This window comes from Pleurodeles waltl, chromosome 4_1, assembly GCF_031143425.1.
Source record: "Pleurodeles waltl isolate 20211129_DDA chromosome 4_1, aPleWal1.hap1.20221129, whole genome shotgun sequence".
NCBI classification, from domain to species: domain Eukaryota; kingdom Metazoa; phylum Chordata; class Amphibia; order Caudata; family Salamandridae; genus Pleurodeles; species Pleurodeles waltl.
In genome coordinates, this window is record NC_090442.1 from 606,804,793 (window position 1) to 606,824,801 (window position 20,009).

General features: G+C 41.4%; 1 protein-coding gene across 1 annotated transcript in view; it reads left to right on the top strand.

The window, feature by feature from the left end:
- Positions 1-18,668, top strand: part of ARL1 (ARF like GTPase 1) — an 85,151-nt gene extending 66,483 nt beyond the window's left edge. Inside the window, exons 4-6 of the mRNA XM_069229032.1 lie at positions 2,761-2,872; positions 5,567-5,745; positions 18,191-18,668. Of these exons, the coding sequence (XP_069085133.1) occupies positions 2,761-2,872; positions 5,567-5,745; positions 18,191-18,221 (322 nt within the window). The 3' untranslated portion in view covers positions 18,222-18,668. The remainder of the gene's footprint in view (positions 1-2,760; positions 2,873-5,566; positions 5,746-18,190) is intronic.
- The last annotated feature ends 1,341 nt before the right edge of the window (positions 18,669-20,009 follow it).

Below are 20,009 nucleotides of genomic sequence, written 5' to 3' on the forward strand. Positions count from 1 at the left end.
TATATGTAGTGGGGGGGAAAACCATTTTGGGCTAGCACCTACAGCTAAAGTAGTATTACCAACCAGGGTGGGAGGGATGGGGTTAAGGTTTTTTCAGAAAAGGCTTGTTCAATAAAATTACAGGTGAAACGTCACTTTGGACAATGCAAGTTTCCCTCAAGTCATGGATTTAAAGGGGGATGAGGCTGGGCCCTGTTAAACATTTCTAGGTTGGGCTGTATAGCCACTTCAATCCTGGGTACATATTTCACACAACTGAAGGGCAAGTTTGGTCTTCAACAACCCCAGTGCTTTTGTATCTGCTACTAAGACACAACTTCAAACCACACCTGAGCTGTCTTTCCCAGGTCCCCAAGTTTAGACCACTTCAGGCCAACATCACTAAGTTCCAATTGCCACAGGAAGGTAAAATATCCTCAATATGTGCAACTCTAGTCACTAATATGACAGAAAGGTTTGATAAACCAAGGAACGCCTGGGAAAACAACATTGGCTGTTTAGATGATATGTAAAGGGCATTCACATTGATGGCCCCCAGAGATGTGCCAATCTTGAAGTCCTACAGACTAATACAACTAAAGTATTTACATAGAATCAATCTCACCCCAAAGAAGTTGTAGCAAATGAACCGAAGCTCCGGCCCCAAATGTTTATAGTTCTAAAATGAGGAAGTGGGCTTTTTCCATTCAGTGAAGTGCAAGGCAGGGTTGGACAAATATAGAATGGTGGAGCTGACAATATATGAGACCATATGATGCCCCAAACGCAAAATATATGGGAAAAGAGGATGGAACGCAGAGAAGGAATTGCTGAGACAGACTAGACAGGGAAACATTTAACACTTGAAACACATGTTGTGGTAGTTTATCTGGAACACACAGTGCATAAATGTATGCGTCCTTATGTTATGCTAAAATTAACTAATATGTAATTGAATGAGGTTTTTCCTGGTTTATGGTCAGTTTTAATAACCGTATGCACTCAAAATGACAGACATTTTGAAAAAAAAAATATGTATTCATGTTAAACTCAAGTATTTTTATTGTTGTTCCTGGTTTCCTTGTAGCTCTTAAATTTTTTTCTATTAGGACTGTTGGTCTTTATATATGGAGTAAAATGTCCGTATTCTCTCCTGATGGAGTAGCCAAAATGCTGTGTGGTTGTAGCTCGTGTACGATAAGTCAGATGTTTATGCCCCTGCAGTGCTTATAAAATCATTAGTAAATGAAATGCCATTGTAACATATGTACTGCCAAGGGTCTCAAAGCAGAGGGTATGCAGGAGCTTCTGTATGGCCTTCCTCTTAGGTTGACAGATAAAGCCACCGAGGCTTTGATGCACTGAGGTCCAGGTTGGCAATGACCCACGCTGATTTTTTTTCACAGAAAGATTTTACTTGGGCAGCCCCCACCCCAGTGAGTTGGGGAAAACAAAATCCCAGGTGCCTATTGGACTTTCAGTCCTTGAGGGGGAGGGCAGAAAGGATTAATTTAAGTTTGAAGGAAAAAAAAACACTGGGGGTCGGTGGGAGGGCGTTTCAGAGCCCTTGCCCAGGGGCCACTCCCCCCTCCCTGGTGCCTAGTGGAGTGGATTTTTGCTTGGGGATCACCCTCCATTGGTGATTCCCACGCAGGGATCCGCTAGGGAAGGGTAACCCCTCCCCCCCCACTACCAAAGTTCACTTCTCCTCCACTTGCTGTTCTGTTGCGTGTATACATCATTACGCTAGGCCACCATTGCCTCATAACTCATATTCGCATATTCAAATGTACAAGTCAGTGTGCTAATTTTTTGGTTCTTTGCTGATGCCACGCAGTATCAGCAAAAAGGGTTTCTTTTTTGTTGATGTAGCACAGCATCGCCAAAAAGTATTTACAAAGCCAGTAGTTCATTAAGGCAAGAACTATTGCACATGCCATTGCTTGTTGGGTCTCTCTTGGTAGCACATCTCTCCAGTATATACCTGGTGTTACCAATTCTTTTAAATAAGCTTAGAACTTAAAATGCTAGCAGACTTATTTGATATGACAGTGCTATTGTACTTAGTGGGCTCCATAGGCTTCTGAAAAAAAAATCCTTATGCATTACATTCTACATGGCTTTTGGCAATTTCTTCTTGTTGATGAAAGGAAAAAAAACATTTCTCTAAGCATGGACTTTTGTATGTGGAAATTGACACTTTCTTCCTTGTGTACAGTGGACACTCCTTATGCTGCAGGCTTCGCTCTTACAGAATTTGTAGTATCTTTAATATATCCGTCAAGGTGTGTGGCTAGCGTTTATAGTGGCTGTTGTGTATTTGTGTAATTGCGCTTAAGCTTTGGAATTATCACTTGCTCACTCATTATCTGCTTCCTACCTACTGTGATAGTCTTTTCTGAAAGGGTCATAGAACGTTATGTTTCTGTTTTCCAAGTTCCCTGTGCTCCACCATCTCCATTCTCTTACTTGACACTGATATTCACTTTCCTACAAATTTTTAATAAACCCATAAAGGGTACACTGATTTATCTGTGATAAAATTTGTTACTATTTTTTCTTGTAAATTATATTTTTTCTAGCCATTGCACTGAGCCGCCTCTACTGCTTCTCTTTGACAAGTGTCTAGTCCCTAAACATTATTTAGTCTGCTCCCTAATACATTTGTCTCTAATAGACCATACCCTGATGTACTTTATTGATGGCCAGGTGTTAATGTACTTTATTCATTAGCCATAAAAAGCAAAATTTCCCTAAATGCAACTCTTCTGTTTTTTTCAGGCCATATTGGCGTTGCTATTATTCAAATACAGATGCAGTAATTTATGTGGTCGACAGCTGTGATCGAGACCGGATTGGAATATCAAAGTCTGAGTTAGTTGCAATGTTGGAGGTAAGAGAAAAATTTGATTGCTTTAATAAATGTTCTTATTGTAGAAATCCCATATACATCAGAGTGCTTTTGTGCTGTTTTTTCCCCCACTTCAAAACGGAAAACCATTTTTGGCATTTATCTGTGTTTGGATTGCACGTGGCTAGTAGGGGGGTATCGTGGGAGACTTTCAGCACTGTCTAGAGAGGAGAGCAGCCTTAAATGCTTTTGAATATCATGATGGCAAATTTTACAGTGATGTGTAGTTTACTGTGCAACAACTATTAGTGGCTGTATGTAGGCGGTAGAGTTAAATCTCGGGGTGATGTTCTGTGGTGAAATTCAGGACTTTTTTTTTTAAGGGATTAAGAAATTGGGCGTCAGTTCTTTGTCAGGCTGTGAGCTATAACAATGCATTCTTTAAGGATAGTGGGACACAGTAACCGGCAGAGTTAATGCAGGTGACGTTTTAGTTGAAACTGAATCCAAGACTGGGGCCGAGGGGACGTAGAATAAACTCGAGGGAAAAAAATGGGCAGAAAGATCTCAGTTTTGTCTTGACAGCACATATGCCACCCGGTGAACCTACAGCATTCTTTCGCATAGGCAGTTGTTGTAGAGGCTTTGAAGATGCCCGTCGGGGGAAAGTGATCTACAGCTACTGTTGTCACAATGATGAAGTCTCCTTTTAAATACCTCTCAATCCATAAAATCGCTTCAATTCACTTTGTTGACAAATGGGTTAAAAGTAGCATCTTATCCTTTTTAATTTTTAGTGCATTGCTATTACAAGTAATCAAAGTATTTCAGTCCCAAACAGTAGAATGACACATGCATGTTGTGACAGGCAGTTTTCAGAAATCTTCAGAAACCAGGCTCCGCCTACACTACAGACCTCTAGGCATGCATGAAACGTATCAGTGAGGCAGAGATTTCGGGGCTCAAATACAGAACATGTCCATAACGATTCCAAATTGGGAACACTCTTGCCCAATTTGTCTGTAATACTAGGCTACCTCCCACAGCAGGTAGTATTCACAGGAGCCATTGTGTCATTTTACGCTAAACATGTCAGGTGGATACTGTCATAAGCCAGAATTGTACTTGTCCACTGAAAAGCTGTTGCTTCTTTTATTCCACTTCAGTACAAAATCATCAGAGCCTGAAACCTGGCTTCTGTAATTCATCTTACTCAGAAATACCCAAGAAGCTCACCTAAAAACACAGTCCAAACACTAACAAAGAGAGACATCTTCGGGGCAATAAATTCCCCATTTGACTCTCTTGTTGAAAGAACTACATTGTCTCCATATTTCAAACAGCATTGACAAATCTCTGTGTAAAGACTCGGTCAGCTGCATCCTACCTCGCGACCAGATTCCAGCACATAGAGCTTTTCTATGGTTTACTGTCATGCACGACTAAAAGGAAATTCTGGGAGGAATGTTGTTTATCGGAGTGCAGCTCTTCTGAACTCACTTCACTCTTCCCTTCAGGTGACCACGATTTCCTGCTTTCCAAGATGAGCCTCAAAGCAGCCTTATTCAAAAAGTGGTTTGATTGCTAAATTCCAAATTCTTTCTAGCCTTTATGTGGAGGTCCATTAGTTAACCGACATTCCCTTATCTTCAACCCTTCCACACCACATAATTTTTTGTCCCTCTTTTTCCTTCCTTTAGTCAATGTTGGGTGTTTTGCAAGTGACACTATATAAACACATTATTGTTTAACATGTTCTTATCTCTGAGACTCCTTCTGTGGTGACAGCTTAAAAATATTTTATTCAAAGTTGTTGAACAGCTGGTTTAGCCCATTGCTACCTGTAAAATTAAGATCCCTGGAATACTGCAATCTTGTGGCAAGTTTGTTGGACCGATATAATCCTTGAGCTCCATCTCTCTGCTTTGGTGCTCCATACACATATTAAGTTCCAAACATTTGTTTGGATTTCCACCGAACAAAACAATTGTTCTCTGTCTTCACCCCAGTAGAGCTTAGGAATGACACCATATTTTCCATATGAAACAATCTGTTTGGCTTTACTTCAATGGGAGACATAACACAATATCTTCCATTATTGTGTTGAAAGCCCATATGTCGAGGAGTATTTGAGGTTTGTGTAGCATGCTGCATTCTTCTTGCTTCCACCTGCAATGAAATGCGGTCTGATGTGCTCATTCAGCTATGTTATGAGCAGCATATGTGACCACACGTGGACATTAGCAAGGTAGCAAGAGAGGTGATTTACATATTCTGCAAGTAGTACACCCTGTTGCCTCAACTAGGAATGATTAAAGTTTACATGTTAGTATGACAACAAGTAATCTTCGCCTTGCAAAATGTACTTTGCTTTTTAATCTGTTCTCATATACTGTCATTTGGGGAGAGACTAACATAAAAGTTTCATCTTCTAGCACATAGACCTTCTGGCCAGAACTTGAGGAACTAAATGGTGTTCTTGCAGCACATATGTGAAGTAGTAATCACCCAAATATCATAAAAGCAGCCACAAGGCTTCCTTCCTCCTCTCACGTGGTGCTCCTAGTTCCACATGTTGAAAATGCTAGTTCTTCTAAGGACTGAGCACATTACAGCAATTACCATTTACTCACTCTCTTCAGTGGCTGTTACTCTTGAATATTTGTTGTGAAATGATTATTTCAGATTCTTGCAGCATTCAGATCATACTGTAAAACTTTTGTTGATTTTATGCAGGAGGAAGAACTTAAGAAAGCTATTTTAGTGGTGTTTGCAAACAAACAGGATATGGAGCAGGCAATGACCCCCACGGAGGTGGCAAATTCATTGGGCCTTCCTGCTTTGAAGGACAAGAAGTGGCAGATATTTAAGACCTCTGCAACCAAAGGCACTGGTCTTGATGAAGCAATGGAATGGCAAGTATTGATATAAACATTTCAGTGTACTTATTGTAAAACTATATTTTCAGTCCTGATGGGAGCAATCAAAACAGTTTGTAAGACTATATGAAAATTTTAAATTAACCTTTGTCTCCCAACTCATTATCATTTTTAAGCTGTTTTTTTAAAACAAAGAATGCGTTAGACATTTTTAGGAATCTCTTGGATTTGTCCTACCAGTTTACCGCAGCTACATTTGGTGTTCCATGAAACTAAAGAACAGTGTGTTAACATTTGCCACAAAGCAATTAATTGAAAAAAAAACTGCTTGCATTTCTGACTTCTGAGAGTGGTTAATTACATGAGAGGGGTGTGTGTCCTCACATAAGCCCATCTTATCTAGCAATGCTGTATTCAAAGCTAACATTTAGGGAAAATAGCATGGCATGAAATTTAGTTACAAAACATTTTTTTGAGAAAAATGCTGTGCGATTCGTTTTCTTGCCACACTGTTTTTTCTCTGAGTTTCTATACTTTGGAGATGAGCAGGAATAGAGTACTGTGCTTAACTAATATGTATTTTATTTAAAACATCTTAAGTCCAATAAACATTTCTTACAGTGAGCCTTATCTGTGGAGATTTAAATGTGCTTTGTCAATGTAATTAAATATATCACATCTGAGAAGACAGTGGGGTGATTTGTCAGTGGCAAGAACTGTAGAATACAACAATGAACGAAACTATAAAGTGATGCTTTCCGATCTTCTCATAAGTGTAAAGAAGAAGGTTTAAAGTTTTTCCAGAAGGGCGTAAGGCTTGATGCAAAGTGGGTGATTCCTAGTTATTAGTTTCACATTCTTGGTGCCCAGCCAGCTAATGCTTTCTTTTTACAGTAGTCTAAAAAATGTTTTGCAACCTATCAGAAATAAAGGCAAGCAGCACATTGTTCAGCTTTTATAGAAACGTTTTACTTGCTTCCTCTTTCAACAATCACTGACAAAGTTAATGTGTGTGGCTTTTTTAAAATGTATATTCCAGCCAACCCTCTTCATCCTCTTGTCTGTAGTTTTGTAATGGGTCAACTCACTTCAGCCATTTTCCCTTTTCTGTGAGTGACTGTGTTCCGCCTAAGCACAGTGTCAGCAGCCACACAGACAATGGTCCTCTTCAGTGCTTGGTACCTGTGGTCTATTGTGTTGTTTTTCACAATTTATTTATTTTATTTTGTAAAGTTTTTTTTTTTTTAGCCCAGTAGGTAATAAGCTGCTTGTGCTTATTTCTTCCAAAATCTCTAGACATTTCAACTTGGGCACAGGCTTAGGACAGCCGTGTGTTTAAGCTGCGCATATTTGAATGAGCAAGGTCCTACTGTGCACGCTAAACAGTGAAAAGTGAGGTTTGATCATAACTGAAACCATAGACTCCTACAACACATATTTTGGTCAGTCTGCAGTCACTTTCATATTATACAATAGTTCCTTGGCTAGCCTTTGTATGAGCATTGCTGAGCAGTCTTCTGCTACTGTTTTATGTTGCACAGTGTTTCTACTGGCAGGTTATTTGTGGCCATGTTTTGCACACAAGTATTTATTTTCTAAGCTTGACAAAATGAGTAGTCTGTGCATGCTGTGTGAGCAGTGCTTCAATGCCCATGCTTTCCTTAGCAGTTGTCTCTTCAATGTGATTGCTTCCATGAACAGTCTTTTATGCTCTTATTCCTCAATTTACGTCTTCACAGTGCTTACTTAATAGCTCCTCATACCATCAACACCCTGTATAGCTTTTTGCCGAGTGTTCATGTTGTAATGTCATTCAAATGTCGGTAGGTGCTGCAGCTGTGTGTTCCTTCTATTACCTCCCCTTGTGCAACACCGTTGTCCCATAAGACCAGAGCTCAAAAGTGCTTCTCTCAACGTTACAAGTAAATTGTTCCCTAATGTACTCTTGATTCGAATTATTGTCCCGGATAAAGTAACCACCAAAATCTGGGGATGTGAAGTGGAGCAATATTTCAGAGTAGTTTCTAAATCGCAATACATCCCTTATTGGACTCAAATGAGTTGTCAGTTTCAATGTTTTTTGTATGTGCAATCATCCGTTTCACTTTCTAAAGTAAAGTATATGGTTTTGCTATGTAGCAGGCATGGGAATGTGTACCCGCTTTTATAGTACAATCATATTGTGTCTTTATGTGCATGCTGTATACAAACGGCCACACCTGTTGGCATGCTCACACATAGTTGCCCATCTTCAATGATTTTTGTAAAACGTTATTCCAAAAAACATTGAAAAATGTCTGTGTTTCAGTGTTCAATGTTTTTTGTAATAAAGTTACACTTGTGAAGAAAATAAGCATAAGCAAAGTGAAAAGGGAGGCACCAAACCTATTGTCTTTGCCAGCGCTTGTTTCTAATGCCCTCAGACATTGAGCATGGCTGACATAACTGAATGTGGACTGTCTGTGTGCAAACATGGACTTGGGATCTTATCAACTCAGAAAGCACAACTCTACAGAATGTGGTGGTGAGTGGGCTGTGAGGAAACTGTGGTTAAGAGTATCCATGAGGAGGAATGATTAGCATTACAAAAGGAAAGTAACTTATTGTTTTGATGGCTACTTCTAGCTTCAGATTCTTCATCTTGTGAATTTGTACCAAAGTAATGCATCCCTTCCAAGGTGGTTGGTCTGGGGACGTGAGCTTAACCAGGAAATCCTGACCAAACAGGCAAAATGGCCCTCTCTGTGGACTTGCAGATCAAATTAGTGGAGCCTAGTGACAGTAAGGACCAGATGTCAACGTGACCGTGGAGGCCTGGAAAGAGTCTAGAAAAAGAACAAAGTCAAAGTTGTATTTGCTGTTTTTGCCAAGGAGGATCTGTTTGGCCAAAAAGCATAGCAAAGTTTGATTCAGTGACAAGCCATCGAGATAACTTCCTCTGGAATACCTTTCCTTTATTCCGCACCTACGAAATCTAAAATCACCTGATCATAAACAGAGTACTCCTTGGGCCTATCGCTATCGAAACTAAGAGAATGCTGTGGATCCAGTTGGTGTAATGTCCGTTCTCTTTAGATGAGTGAGGTGGGGAAAAGAACACTGGGAGCATAATGGACATTCTCTCATGGAAAAGTGACACCACCTTTGGAAGACAAGATTCATAAATCTAAAGCACCAGCCAAGAAAAAGTGAAGATAATGTGCAGTGCCTGAACTAGTAAACCCTGGCGCTCACTGCCTTAACACACGGAAGTTCAGTAGTCACAGAGTACAACTGCAAAAAGCCTCAAAGGGAGCAGAGCCTTGCTGGGCCAAAGACAAAACAAACAAAAGAACATTAGTCAACTTTGTCTCGGCAGGTCAATCTGCTGTTACTCACACAAGTTAAAAAATCTAGTCTAATTAAATATATGGGCTTGATAGTTGACGGGCAGCCAGATTGAAATCCATGAGTTCTGACAGAAGATCGAACACCCTAAGCTCATTTCGCTCAGTTTCCATGCAAGAAGGTGTATATTGTGGACGTTTGGGTATAGCACTCCGCCCTACTGGTTGGACTGCAGATCCTAGCACAGAAAAAGACATGGAGGACAAATGCATAGCATCAGGAGCTCGGAGTACCAGACCCTGTGATCCTAATCCAAGGCCACTAGTCAGCTGTGCTCGGTCCAGTATGACTTTCTTCAGGACCCATGTGGTCAGAAGCAATGATGGGAAGGCTGCAGAGCCACAGTAGGCGGAAATGATCCCATAGAGACTATGGGGGGAGGGGGCTTGAAAAGTGCAAAATACTGTGTATTTTCAAATGCAGCAAAATATTTGGCAGGGACATGCCCCACTATGCCAGGTGTAGACTCTACTTGTTGTCAGCAAGATAACCTGCTGAGTTTGCTGTCATGATGAACGATCCCATTAGATGATCTACATTGAGGGATATCCAGTGCCTGCAGACAGAGCAGACACCCACACCGCCCTGCTTGTTGCAGTACCACACAGTGGTCATGTTAGCCATTGGCACCTAGATTGACCGGCCCTTGATCGAAGGCAGCAAGGCCTTGAGAGCCAGTTAGATGGCACACAGCTCCAGTAGAATTTATGTGATGGTGCTGCTCCACCTGAGAACAGAGACCTCAGATCTCCATATCATTCAAGCAATCGAGAGATGACACAAACAAGAAACTACACAATTGAGAGATGATGCATTCAGTACTACCATGACGTCTGTGGCCTTGTCAGAGATGCACCATCCAGTATTAGCGCTCGAAGGCCAGCAGCAAGTGCCATGACTTTAAATTTGTCCTTACCGAGAAACAAACATGTTCCACAACCTGTGGTCCAGAATCAACCTTAGCCATCTAGGAGGGAAGGCATATTCAGCTTAGAAAAGGTTTAAGGCCTATTGGTTAAAGTGTGATAAAGAAGCAGTCCAGTAGGCAATGTTAAATCCTGTCTTCCCAATATAGTGCATTTGCCCAGCCCAGGGTGAGCTTAAGTGGTTTTGATATGTTGCCTTGAAGAAGAGGAGAACTGATGCTACTTCTCTTGTCCTTATCCCTTTGGTCCTCCTGTGCCCCTAGCACCACAAATATATCTATGTGGGCTCCTGGATTGGCTGCGAAGGCTGATGCTAATGGAAGGCAAAACCTCCCTGGTAGCCCCTGAACCAGATGTGTTGCTGATAGAATTGGTAGAAAGACTAAGTCCAGCGAGCACACTGTTGCCCTGGTATTCGTAAAACGACCTTGGGGTGAATTGGAGTTATCACCAAGAAAACCCAATCCCTCACAGGGCCAGACTACTAGGTGAGGCACACACAGACATGTTGTCTGATAATGGTGTTTGCTTCCATGACACAGGCAACTTCATCAGCGGTGTTGCAGCCCGGAAGTAATATCTGCTTGCCACATCCTGACCATTCTGAACTGTCTGAGCAGAGGAGTTACAAAGATCTTTGGCACCAAAGGCAAACAGCATAGTTGTCAGACTGCCTGAGAAATCGTTCTTGCCCATTGTATCCGTACACTAAGAGTCTCTTAAGGAATGATCGGAAAAGAGCTCAGATTTACCTTGCAAGTAGAAGCTTACACCACAAAGTTCGAAGGTATAGGGTACTGAATCCAGAAGTTTGCCCTCCCCCACCATTGAACTGTGGTGTTTAACGATAGGTGGGTGGACTCACCACTGAGGCCAAAATACGTTTGGACTAAGATACCAAAATCTGGTCATCCATAGCCTCATTGAATGGTAACCGGAGGCTTCAAAGTGGAAGGTCCGGGCTGAAGTATCTGTCAAAATATTTGGACATTGAATGGATCTAGAGCTGTGAGCGCACTGTAGAAGAATATGTGCAATCACCTGGCAGTGGAGAATCCAGAGAATCATATGTGGAACAACAAAAGCATGGCACCCACCACAGAAGGTATGAGCGATCCTGCAAAGCCAGACAGCACTGGAACCACTTATAACACAGGTGCCACTAGCTTTCTTAATACCCTTCAACGAATGCAGACTTTTCAAAAGTTGGTTACACACCTGCGACATCACTACGTAGTTGCTCTACAGGCACCAACACCTCTGATGCCTCAACAACACTCTAATACCATTCCAGCCACCAGTGACCGTGCATCCTCTGCCACCTTGGTTGACTTTATGTTCCCTCCCCACCCCCAGACAACTATAGTGCACCACACTCTGCACCAATAAATATGTACATTTCTAAGCTAGAATCCATAAACCTAGCAGGAAAGGAGATACAAAACCCGGTCACAATTGCACTCCTGACTGGGATGATAGTTGTACAGATCACCTGTGATTCAGGGTCAAGTCTATGACTGTAACCTCCATTAAAGCTGCCAATGCCCTAGCTATTCTAGGACAATATGATCACTAGATATGGTATGACATTTCTCCTTGAGTCACTCTCATCCCCAAGGATGAAAAGAACGAAACCAAAGCCATTGTTAAAGAAGAGATTAACACCTCCACAGCTCTAAAAGATGGGGCCACGAATTGTTCAAATGTATTCTTCACCAGTTAGTAGTACTGCAGGAGCTGCAGTACATAGAAGGCAGGGATGATGTAAATCCACCCGCTTCCACCTTGTAGTGCAAGTCTTATTCTTCAGATTCCTTGTGACAGGGAGACTGGGAAATATGTTGTTGAAGCACTGCAATTGATAAAAGTAGACACACATCCTTTTTTCCTTGTTAAAATGAACTTCGTTTTGTGGCTTCCGAACATAACTAAGATATCAAAGCACTTCCACACAGTATAGTGGTCATCAAGACAAAATTACCCTGGCATGCAGTTGGGATACAAGTGAAAGGAGGTTTCCCACTCTTCATCAGAATGGACGAAGATCACAGCTGACTGCTTGGTGCTACAAACTGTGAAATAGGGGCACACTGGAATTTGTCTAAAAAACACTTGATCCTCCTCCAACAAAGGAATACATCTTCAGCTTCTTCAAAAGGGGGATTGAAAAAGTTCCCAAGCCACTGAGAAACTTGGCCTTCTACTCTAGATTCTTTCTGGTGAAAATGACAACAAGAGGATGGTGACCTTCTTTGGACCTTCAGAAACTCACCAACTTCCCCTAAAAGCAGTCCTTTGAGATGTTAAGATGTCCTCCTTTTGCTGCAAGAAGAGCCCTCGCCTCTCTGGACTACTGGATGTCTTACAAATCCCCATACATCCAAACCACAGACAGCATTTTTCTCGACCACAGGGTAGCACTATCAATTCCTGCCACTTCTTTCTGGTTTAAAATCCATCCTCCTTTGCCCCGCTCAACTTTTTCCGAAATATACCAGCCTTTCTTTAGAGACAGAGCCACAGGTATTCCCAAATCTAGATGATTGGCTTGTGAAAGCGCCCTTAATAGATGTATCTTGTGCCCACTAAGACTAAATCTATTCCATCGCCTAGGCCTGGCGCTCAAGGTAGAAAAATCTTCTTGTCCCGCTACAATGCTCCAGTTTCTAGGAACAGTCCTGGACACAAACCACTGCTTGGCAAGACATTTCCATCAGCAAAGCACTTCACAAAGCTACAGGCGATTGCAGCACACCATTACAGGTGCCATACCATTAGTCAGAAAATACACGTCAATACATGTTAATGTTGGGCCTTGTGTCATTGTACATAAGATTTATTTCATTTTGTCACATGTGCATGAGACCAATCCAGCAGGAGCTGGATCTCCTATTGCAAAAAGCGACTGACTTATTGAGTCACTCCACAGTGATGAAGATTTCCAGAAAACCTTAACGCAGGCCTCCCTGCGGGCCTCTGGACCTTCATGGTAAAAGATTCCTCAGTATAAGGATGATGGCTTACATCCAGTAGCAAACCAAGGGAGTGATGTGGTAGGAGGAGGAGAAATCCTTCCACACCAACGTCTTGGAGCTGTGGGCCATCCTGTTAGGTCTGCCAGCATTTCTACCATGACTGCTGAACCAGGACGTTCTAATCTAAACTGACAACACATCCTTCATATATTACATCGCTAATCCAGAAGGTAACATGGTGTTATCCCACCATAGACCTTTTTGCCGGTCTGCAGAACAGAAAATGCCCAGCCTGTCCAAGCAGGGACAGGCAACCTGGCTCCAGTAACAATGCCTTCATGATGAATTGGTCAGCCGTCTTCACTTATACCTTTTCACCAGTTCGTCTCATTCACAGGGTTCTGTGGAAGGCCAAGACAAAGTCATGTCCTATAAAACTGATGGCCCGTTTAAACTGGAAGCCCCAGGGCAAAGACTAGATGCAGATGTTCAGATTTTTTTGTTTTAAGTTTTTGGGACACATAGTGGGCAGACCTCCACCCCCTTTTTTCTTGGAACTACTCCAGCCCATCGCTTGTTTTTCCCTCCCCATATTCCCTTCCTCCTTTTACCCCTGTTCCTTTCATTGTCAAAGTTTTACAACTTATTTTATGCTATTATGGAGCTCACCTAGAAGATGAAGCACATTTTTCTGCTTTGGACTCTTGAAGGCTTTGCCGATACATGTATATTTGAGCATGCGGTTACCCGTCCATTGTAAAGTTGATGTTCTGGCGTGTTCATTGTGCTTCAACGTGCTTTGTTGTCATTTCATTTATGCACACTGCAAAACAAAAACTGATGACCCCAGCATCACCAATTTTGGTACACACACTAGTTAAAGTGTTCGGCCCCCCCCCCCCCCCCCCCCCCCCCATTCCACTGAAGATTCACCCAGGAATGATGGCCAAGTCTTACATCATGATTTTAAAATCACTGAACCAGACCACCAAGAATTTGGCTATTTAAGCTTCTTGGCAGACTGCAGGGCAGTACTGGGGCAAGCCTAAATGATGGCCAAGACACACAGTGTCAAGTGGAAGGTTTCTGTAAGAATAAAGTACTAAATCCCATTTCTACAGAGCAGCACCAAATGATGACACACCTTTTCCCCATTGCGGAGACAAATGTCAAGTATTCTTCTATTAGAGTCCTTTTAGAAGCAATATTGCAGTTCATACAGGCTAAGGATGCTTCGTCCTTATTTGCTCAAAGGATCATTACACAGTTCATAAAAGGCCTTGTCAGATCATTCTTCACTGTTCAACGACCAGTCATACAATGGGAACAGAACGCAGTGCACAATCACCTGATGGACCCCCACCCTTTGTGACAACCCGAATGTCTCTCATAGCAGACAGCAATTCTGTCTCTAACCTCACCAAGGATAGTGGGTAACTCCCAAGTCTTAATGATAATGGAACCATATTGGAACTTCACGAAGGAGAAGTTCACCTTGCTAATTAATCCAAATTGCTCTCGACTTCCATTTAAACAAACCTGTTACTCTTATATCCTTTTCCCCACATATGTTCACACTGCTTGAGGGGACATTTCACTTCCTGGATAGATTCAGGTGCATATTACATAGGTGGAAACAAAGCTTTATATTCAGTCGATCACCTATTTATTGCCAAGTAGGGCATTGCTTGCAGGCTCCCAGCCTTCATTACTTTCTGCCACAAGTAATCAAAACAGCACTTTGGAGATAAGATGAAGGCACATTGCAGTAGAAACGTGTTGGTGACAGCTTCACTTTATTCAGGAGTGCTGCTCCTTAACATCTGCCAAGCAGTTATGTTGAAAAGCAGGCACATGTTCTCTTGTACTTAAATTCCGCAGTTGACTCATCGGTGTGCTAAGCAGTGCTCCACTGTCTGTTTTTATGAAAGGTGAGCCTGATTCCTGGTTATTTTGAAGTTAGATATACATTATGAGATTCTGATTCAAGCATGTGAATCCATAAAAGATCCAGAGCTAGAGAAAAAAATATTTTTGACCTGCAACTCCAGTTATCCAGTGTTAATATCTTACGGAGATGCATGTGGCTTCTCCTCCCCCAACCAGCTAGAGGCGCTCACCTAGTGCTCCTGTTTCTTTGTTTTCCCACCTGTGCTATGAAACCTGTTGGGCCTATTGCTATTTCAACACTGTTTATTGCTGTTTTAAAAATACTGGGGATTCTCCACTTGGATACGGAATGATTCAAGGGTGTGAGTTTATGAAAGATGACAACACTCAAGAATGGGAGTTACAAGGAAGTAACGATTTTCTTCTGCAGTGTTGTTGAAATTTGGTGCATTTTTAATTCAGCTGTTTTAGGGTTATGCACCAAAAGTTTTCTAATGTTAATTTACTACACTTAGGAAAGTGTGTTTTCTGCCACCCATTAGAAATATTGAATTGCTTGATCAGGTGGCACCAAATATGTCATGCTGATGGCATAGTTTTGGGGGTGGCTTCCACCACTGTGGTACAGTTTGATCAAGGGCCAAAAGAGTTACCAAGAGACTAGAAAAGGTATTTCCAATGGAGCGCTGTTGCAAACTTGACCTCAGAAAAGCAACTGCTTCTATTATATAAACATAAACATAAATGTACATGTAGATGACACGTAACTGGAAACCGTGTAACAATAGCCCTAAATTGGCATTAACATTTTCTTGCATCATCAAAAAACCATGAGCCCAAAGTCTCAGAATTTAGCGATACACTCAGTAAATCAGTGTTCCAGTGCTATTAATTTATGCGCACATTGCTAAATACTACCCACAAAATTACAAATACATAGAAGATTTCAGTGCAACTAACAATTTGATAACCTCGCCTTAATTGGCCTCACAGAATAACCTAGATGCAAATCATTTGCCCTAAACATTTATCACAGAAGACATCTAGTACCATAAACGTGGTTTATTTACATTATTGCGATTATTCTATTGATTTCTCTTGTTAAACTGGATAGTCCCAACAGGGTCCTACTCGCCAAGGCCAGAGCATGTCCACTTTCCTTAGGCTTTAGAATGTGTCACGCGGGTAATGCCGCCAGTTCTGGAGAGAAACCAAGAGTACTAATCAAGAGTGAGGGCACCACCAAGTTTCCCAGCAGGATTCACAGCATCGATAGTCTGACCTCCTTCATAACTGAACCTGTAGGCATAGGGGCATAATAAGGGAGATGGACAACTCTGTGATTGGGGAGGCACCCACCCATTTTAGTTATCACATCATCCTTCCATCTCTGACATCAGAACCCAGCAGAGGCAGAAGTCTCATCCTTCCTGTACCTTAGTTAATAGGTAGATGCTGGTTATAGATATGGATATTCCACCATCTGCCCCCTTTTCTGTGAGAGGATAATCTTAATCTTCCTCGAAAGTGCATGTTGTCCATTCAGGCCAGGTTGTGGTGCAGCACTGTAATTAGCTCACTCATCAATGCAGCTCAAATTGCGAATTTCATTAACTGCTGTATATTAAATACTGAATCTGAAGTAAATTTGACCTTGAATATGAATTTAAGACCTCGGGAAAATGGGTAGAAGGTAACAACTCTGTTCCTTGCATCGTGTGTGGATCCAAAGTTACATTTTTAATAAAGTTTCAATATAAAGTGCCCAGAGGGAAAACGCACAATAGGTTGGATTGCTTTCCGGAGTCCAATTTAGTTAAAAGGTTTACAGTGCGTCCCATCTGCCAAATAGCTACCTGTGTGCAGATAACAGTCTGAGTCAGACAAAGGTATTCCTTACTTGTGCACAGGCATGTGTATGTGTGTTGTGCTCAACATTCTTAGATCCCCTTTCCTCAGTTGTGTGCAACAGCTACTCTGATTTTAAAGAATGGGCACTGAAGGTTGCAGCTAAACCCATTTTTAAATGGGCAGTGGAGCAGGCAAAACTCCATTAAGTGTCTCACTCTTGCAGTGGGTCAAAAAGCAAAAAAAATATTTTGCAGTTAGAACTCGGATCTTTTGTACTGAAATAAAGTACTTCTGTTACTTCTCATCTCTGCACCAGGGTTCTTCAACAAGCAAGTATTAGTTACTGTGTATACTTTAAACTCCTCAGATGATTGGGAGGTCAGGTTTGACACTTATAAGTAGGTCAAGAAACAGCTACCGATTTGCCGTGTTCTATCTTTAAGCAAACTAAGTTAATTCCTTTTCAAAGATTTCTTTGTCCTGTCCCTGGATAATTCCTGGCAGCAAGAATTGTCCGCATACCACATCCAGTGGCGGCTGCCTTATGTTTACGGCATTGTGGGGGAGCCAGGAGGACACAATAGTAATACATTTTTATAAAAAAAGGCACTTACCTTCAGGTGTGTTCCTCGTGGCATCCTCCTGCTCCTGTAAGCTCCAATACACTGGACCAGGAAACACCACTAACCAATCCTGATGCTGCTTTCATGCTGGTTACCTGGATTGGTGGGAGCGGGCTCTCTCAGCACTCACAAGAGTGTTGGGGGCCTGTGCTTTCTCTGTTTAAAGTGCGCATGTCAGGCTGAACATTGCAAGAAGGCCAGCCAAGGAGACATGCGCACTTCAAACAAGTGCACTGCTCCCTCTTGCCGCTTGGCGGCAATTGCGCTGCCCTGTTCTGACACTCTGTTTAGGACTGGGCGCTGAAAAAATAAAATGGTAATAAATAAAGTCTATTACCATTTTATTTTTCTGTTATGGTGTGCATTTTTGGGGCGGGATGACGCTCCTCCGCTCACATGGAGGGGCCACCCCGACCACATCCACTATTGAGATATTATGTTGTCTTCAGGAAAGGGTTTTTTGACCAAAAAGAGAAAAGGGTATAGGGAGTGGATCTTGTCTTTTCTCTGCCGCTTACAAATCTCTTGATGTGATTGTTGAATATAATATTTTATCTAGCAGCTTTATACTACTGGGCCTCAACTTTTACTTTTGAATCAACTCCTTGGTAGATGAGTTTAGAGAGGAGGAAGTAAGAGAGTCTCCTTTAACTTCTGCTAGATCTGTTACGTAAGTGAGTTTCATAAAATTTGACACAAGCTCTGAAAGATAGGACTATAAAAAGAAAGTGAGTAAAACATGAAGGACTATGTGATTTTTGTTATGATACATCAGTTGAGTTCTTCATCAGGTATAAGTTGCCAAATTCATATTTTCCCTGTTTTTCAGGTTGGTGGAAACTTTGAAGTGCAGGCAGTAGCTGGCGAATAGTTCAACAATGTTCTGTTTTGGTCAAGATTGTATATCATCTTTCACCATCCTCTGTAAAGGAAGCTGTACTCCACTACACAACCTATGGAGCTGATGTAACTGTTGGATGCGATCATAAAAACATCAGCAAACATAGGCCAACGGACGTTTTTAGAGGTGGATTGTTGACCTGGAAAATGGCTGCCACAACTTCATATACATTTGCTCTTTGTTAAGTCCAAATAAATACTCCATGGGTTGGCACCCATTTTCTGTTTCCTAGGTTATGTAAAGCTGTTCATTTGTATTTATGTCGCCCTTTTTACAACTGAAAATAGATGTTTTTGGAAGATGCACTCTGGTTTCAAAATGCCTTTACTGTTTGTTTTTGGAATCCTCATAATTGGTTGCATTTATATTTTTTGTAATTATACACTAATAAATATCTTGAAATGTTGGTTTGTACTTTACTGTTTGCTTCAGTGATAGTGCTAATAAAAAGTATGCTGTGTATGATACTCAATTAAATAATCCAATGGGAAAGTATAGATACAATTTCTCCTTTGTGCTATCCGTGCTTAAAACAAGAAGCATTTGATACACAGTTGTAATAGCAGAATTGCGATCTTCCTTCATAAACAGAACAAGTGTGTTGTTGCAAGACATACAAGTGTTCCGAACCTTTTACCAGCGAGAGGTATCTTTAGCTTTCATTAGAATCAGTACGCCATACTAGTATGCAATGCGACTTACTGCACTCTATGAATGTGGAGGCAGAACGTAAAACATTTTTGTCTTACACAGGAAGGGAAAAGCTGAATAAACAAGCATTGGCAATAAGTTTGGCTTATTGCCAAAACAAGCATTGGCAATAAGTTTGGCTTTGATTAACTAAAATGTCTCTGTTTGTGCCTTAGCATGTTAAAGCCAACCTCCTGGCTTTGTCAATACTTGTTTAGCTTTTTTTTAGTGCTGCTGAAAAACTAACATTTTTGGAAAACACCTGCTAAATTCATCAACACCTCTTATTTTCTTTAATAAACAGAAGCTGGCACATACGAAAAACCCAAATACCACAATTTTTTTTTGCCAGTTCCGCATCTGGAATTATCTCAAGGTGGATTCGAGTTATGGTTCTCTGGGGTGATGTCCCTTCCCTAACCGCAACACGCTCCTCTTAGCAAGCCTACTTCAGGCACCTTAGCTCAGTGAAATGTACGTTTGATTTTAGAAAACAAAATCTTTGCACACACCTTCGTAGCAGAACTGTGTAACAAAAATTAAGGTTAAACTGTAAAAAACAATACATTTGTCAAAAGTATGTACGCTTGCTGCTGTTGTTTCCACACTATTAGCAATATTTATAACAACTTTTATAGGCACACACTCAATGTTGCTATAAGACGCTCTGTGTAGACTCATCTTTAGCACATTGCAGTTCTATAGAAACCTCTAATGTGGTCAGTGCTGCCCAGTTTAACCATAGTGCACCTTTGCTCTTGGCATATAGCACGTTGTGTCCTCGTATGTACCAAATGAATAAGTTACTTGCCTTCAGTAGTCCCTTTTCTGGTAGAGACTACATTAACCACATATTCCTCACCTTTGAATTTCCTCAAAGTACCAGACAGGATCCTTAAACATTTCAGCAGTCAACATGTGGCATTGCGTCAGGTAAGTCTACTCCAGATAAGATGTGAGCCCCCACACATGCACCACATGCTTACAGTTTCTTTCTTGATCTCTGTCCATGCCGCCAGATGCAGAGCAATGGAATTCAGCTAGTGCAATTCTTTAG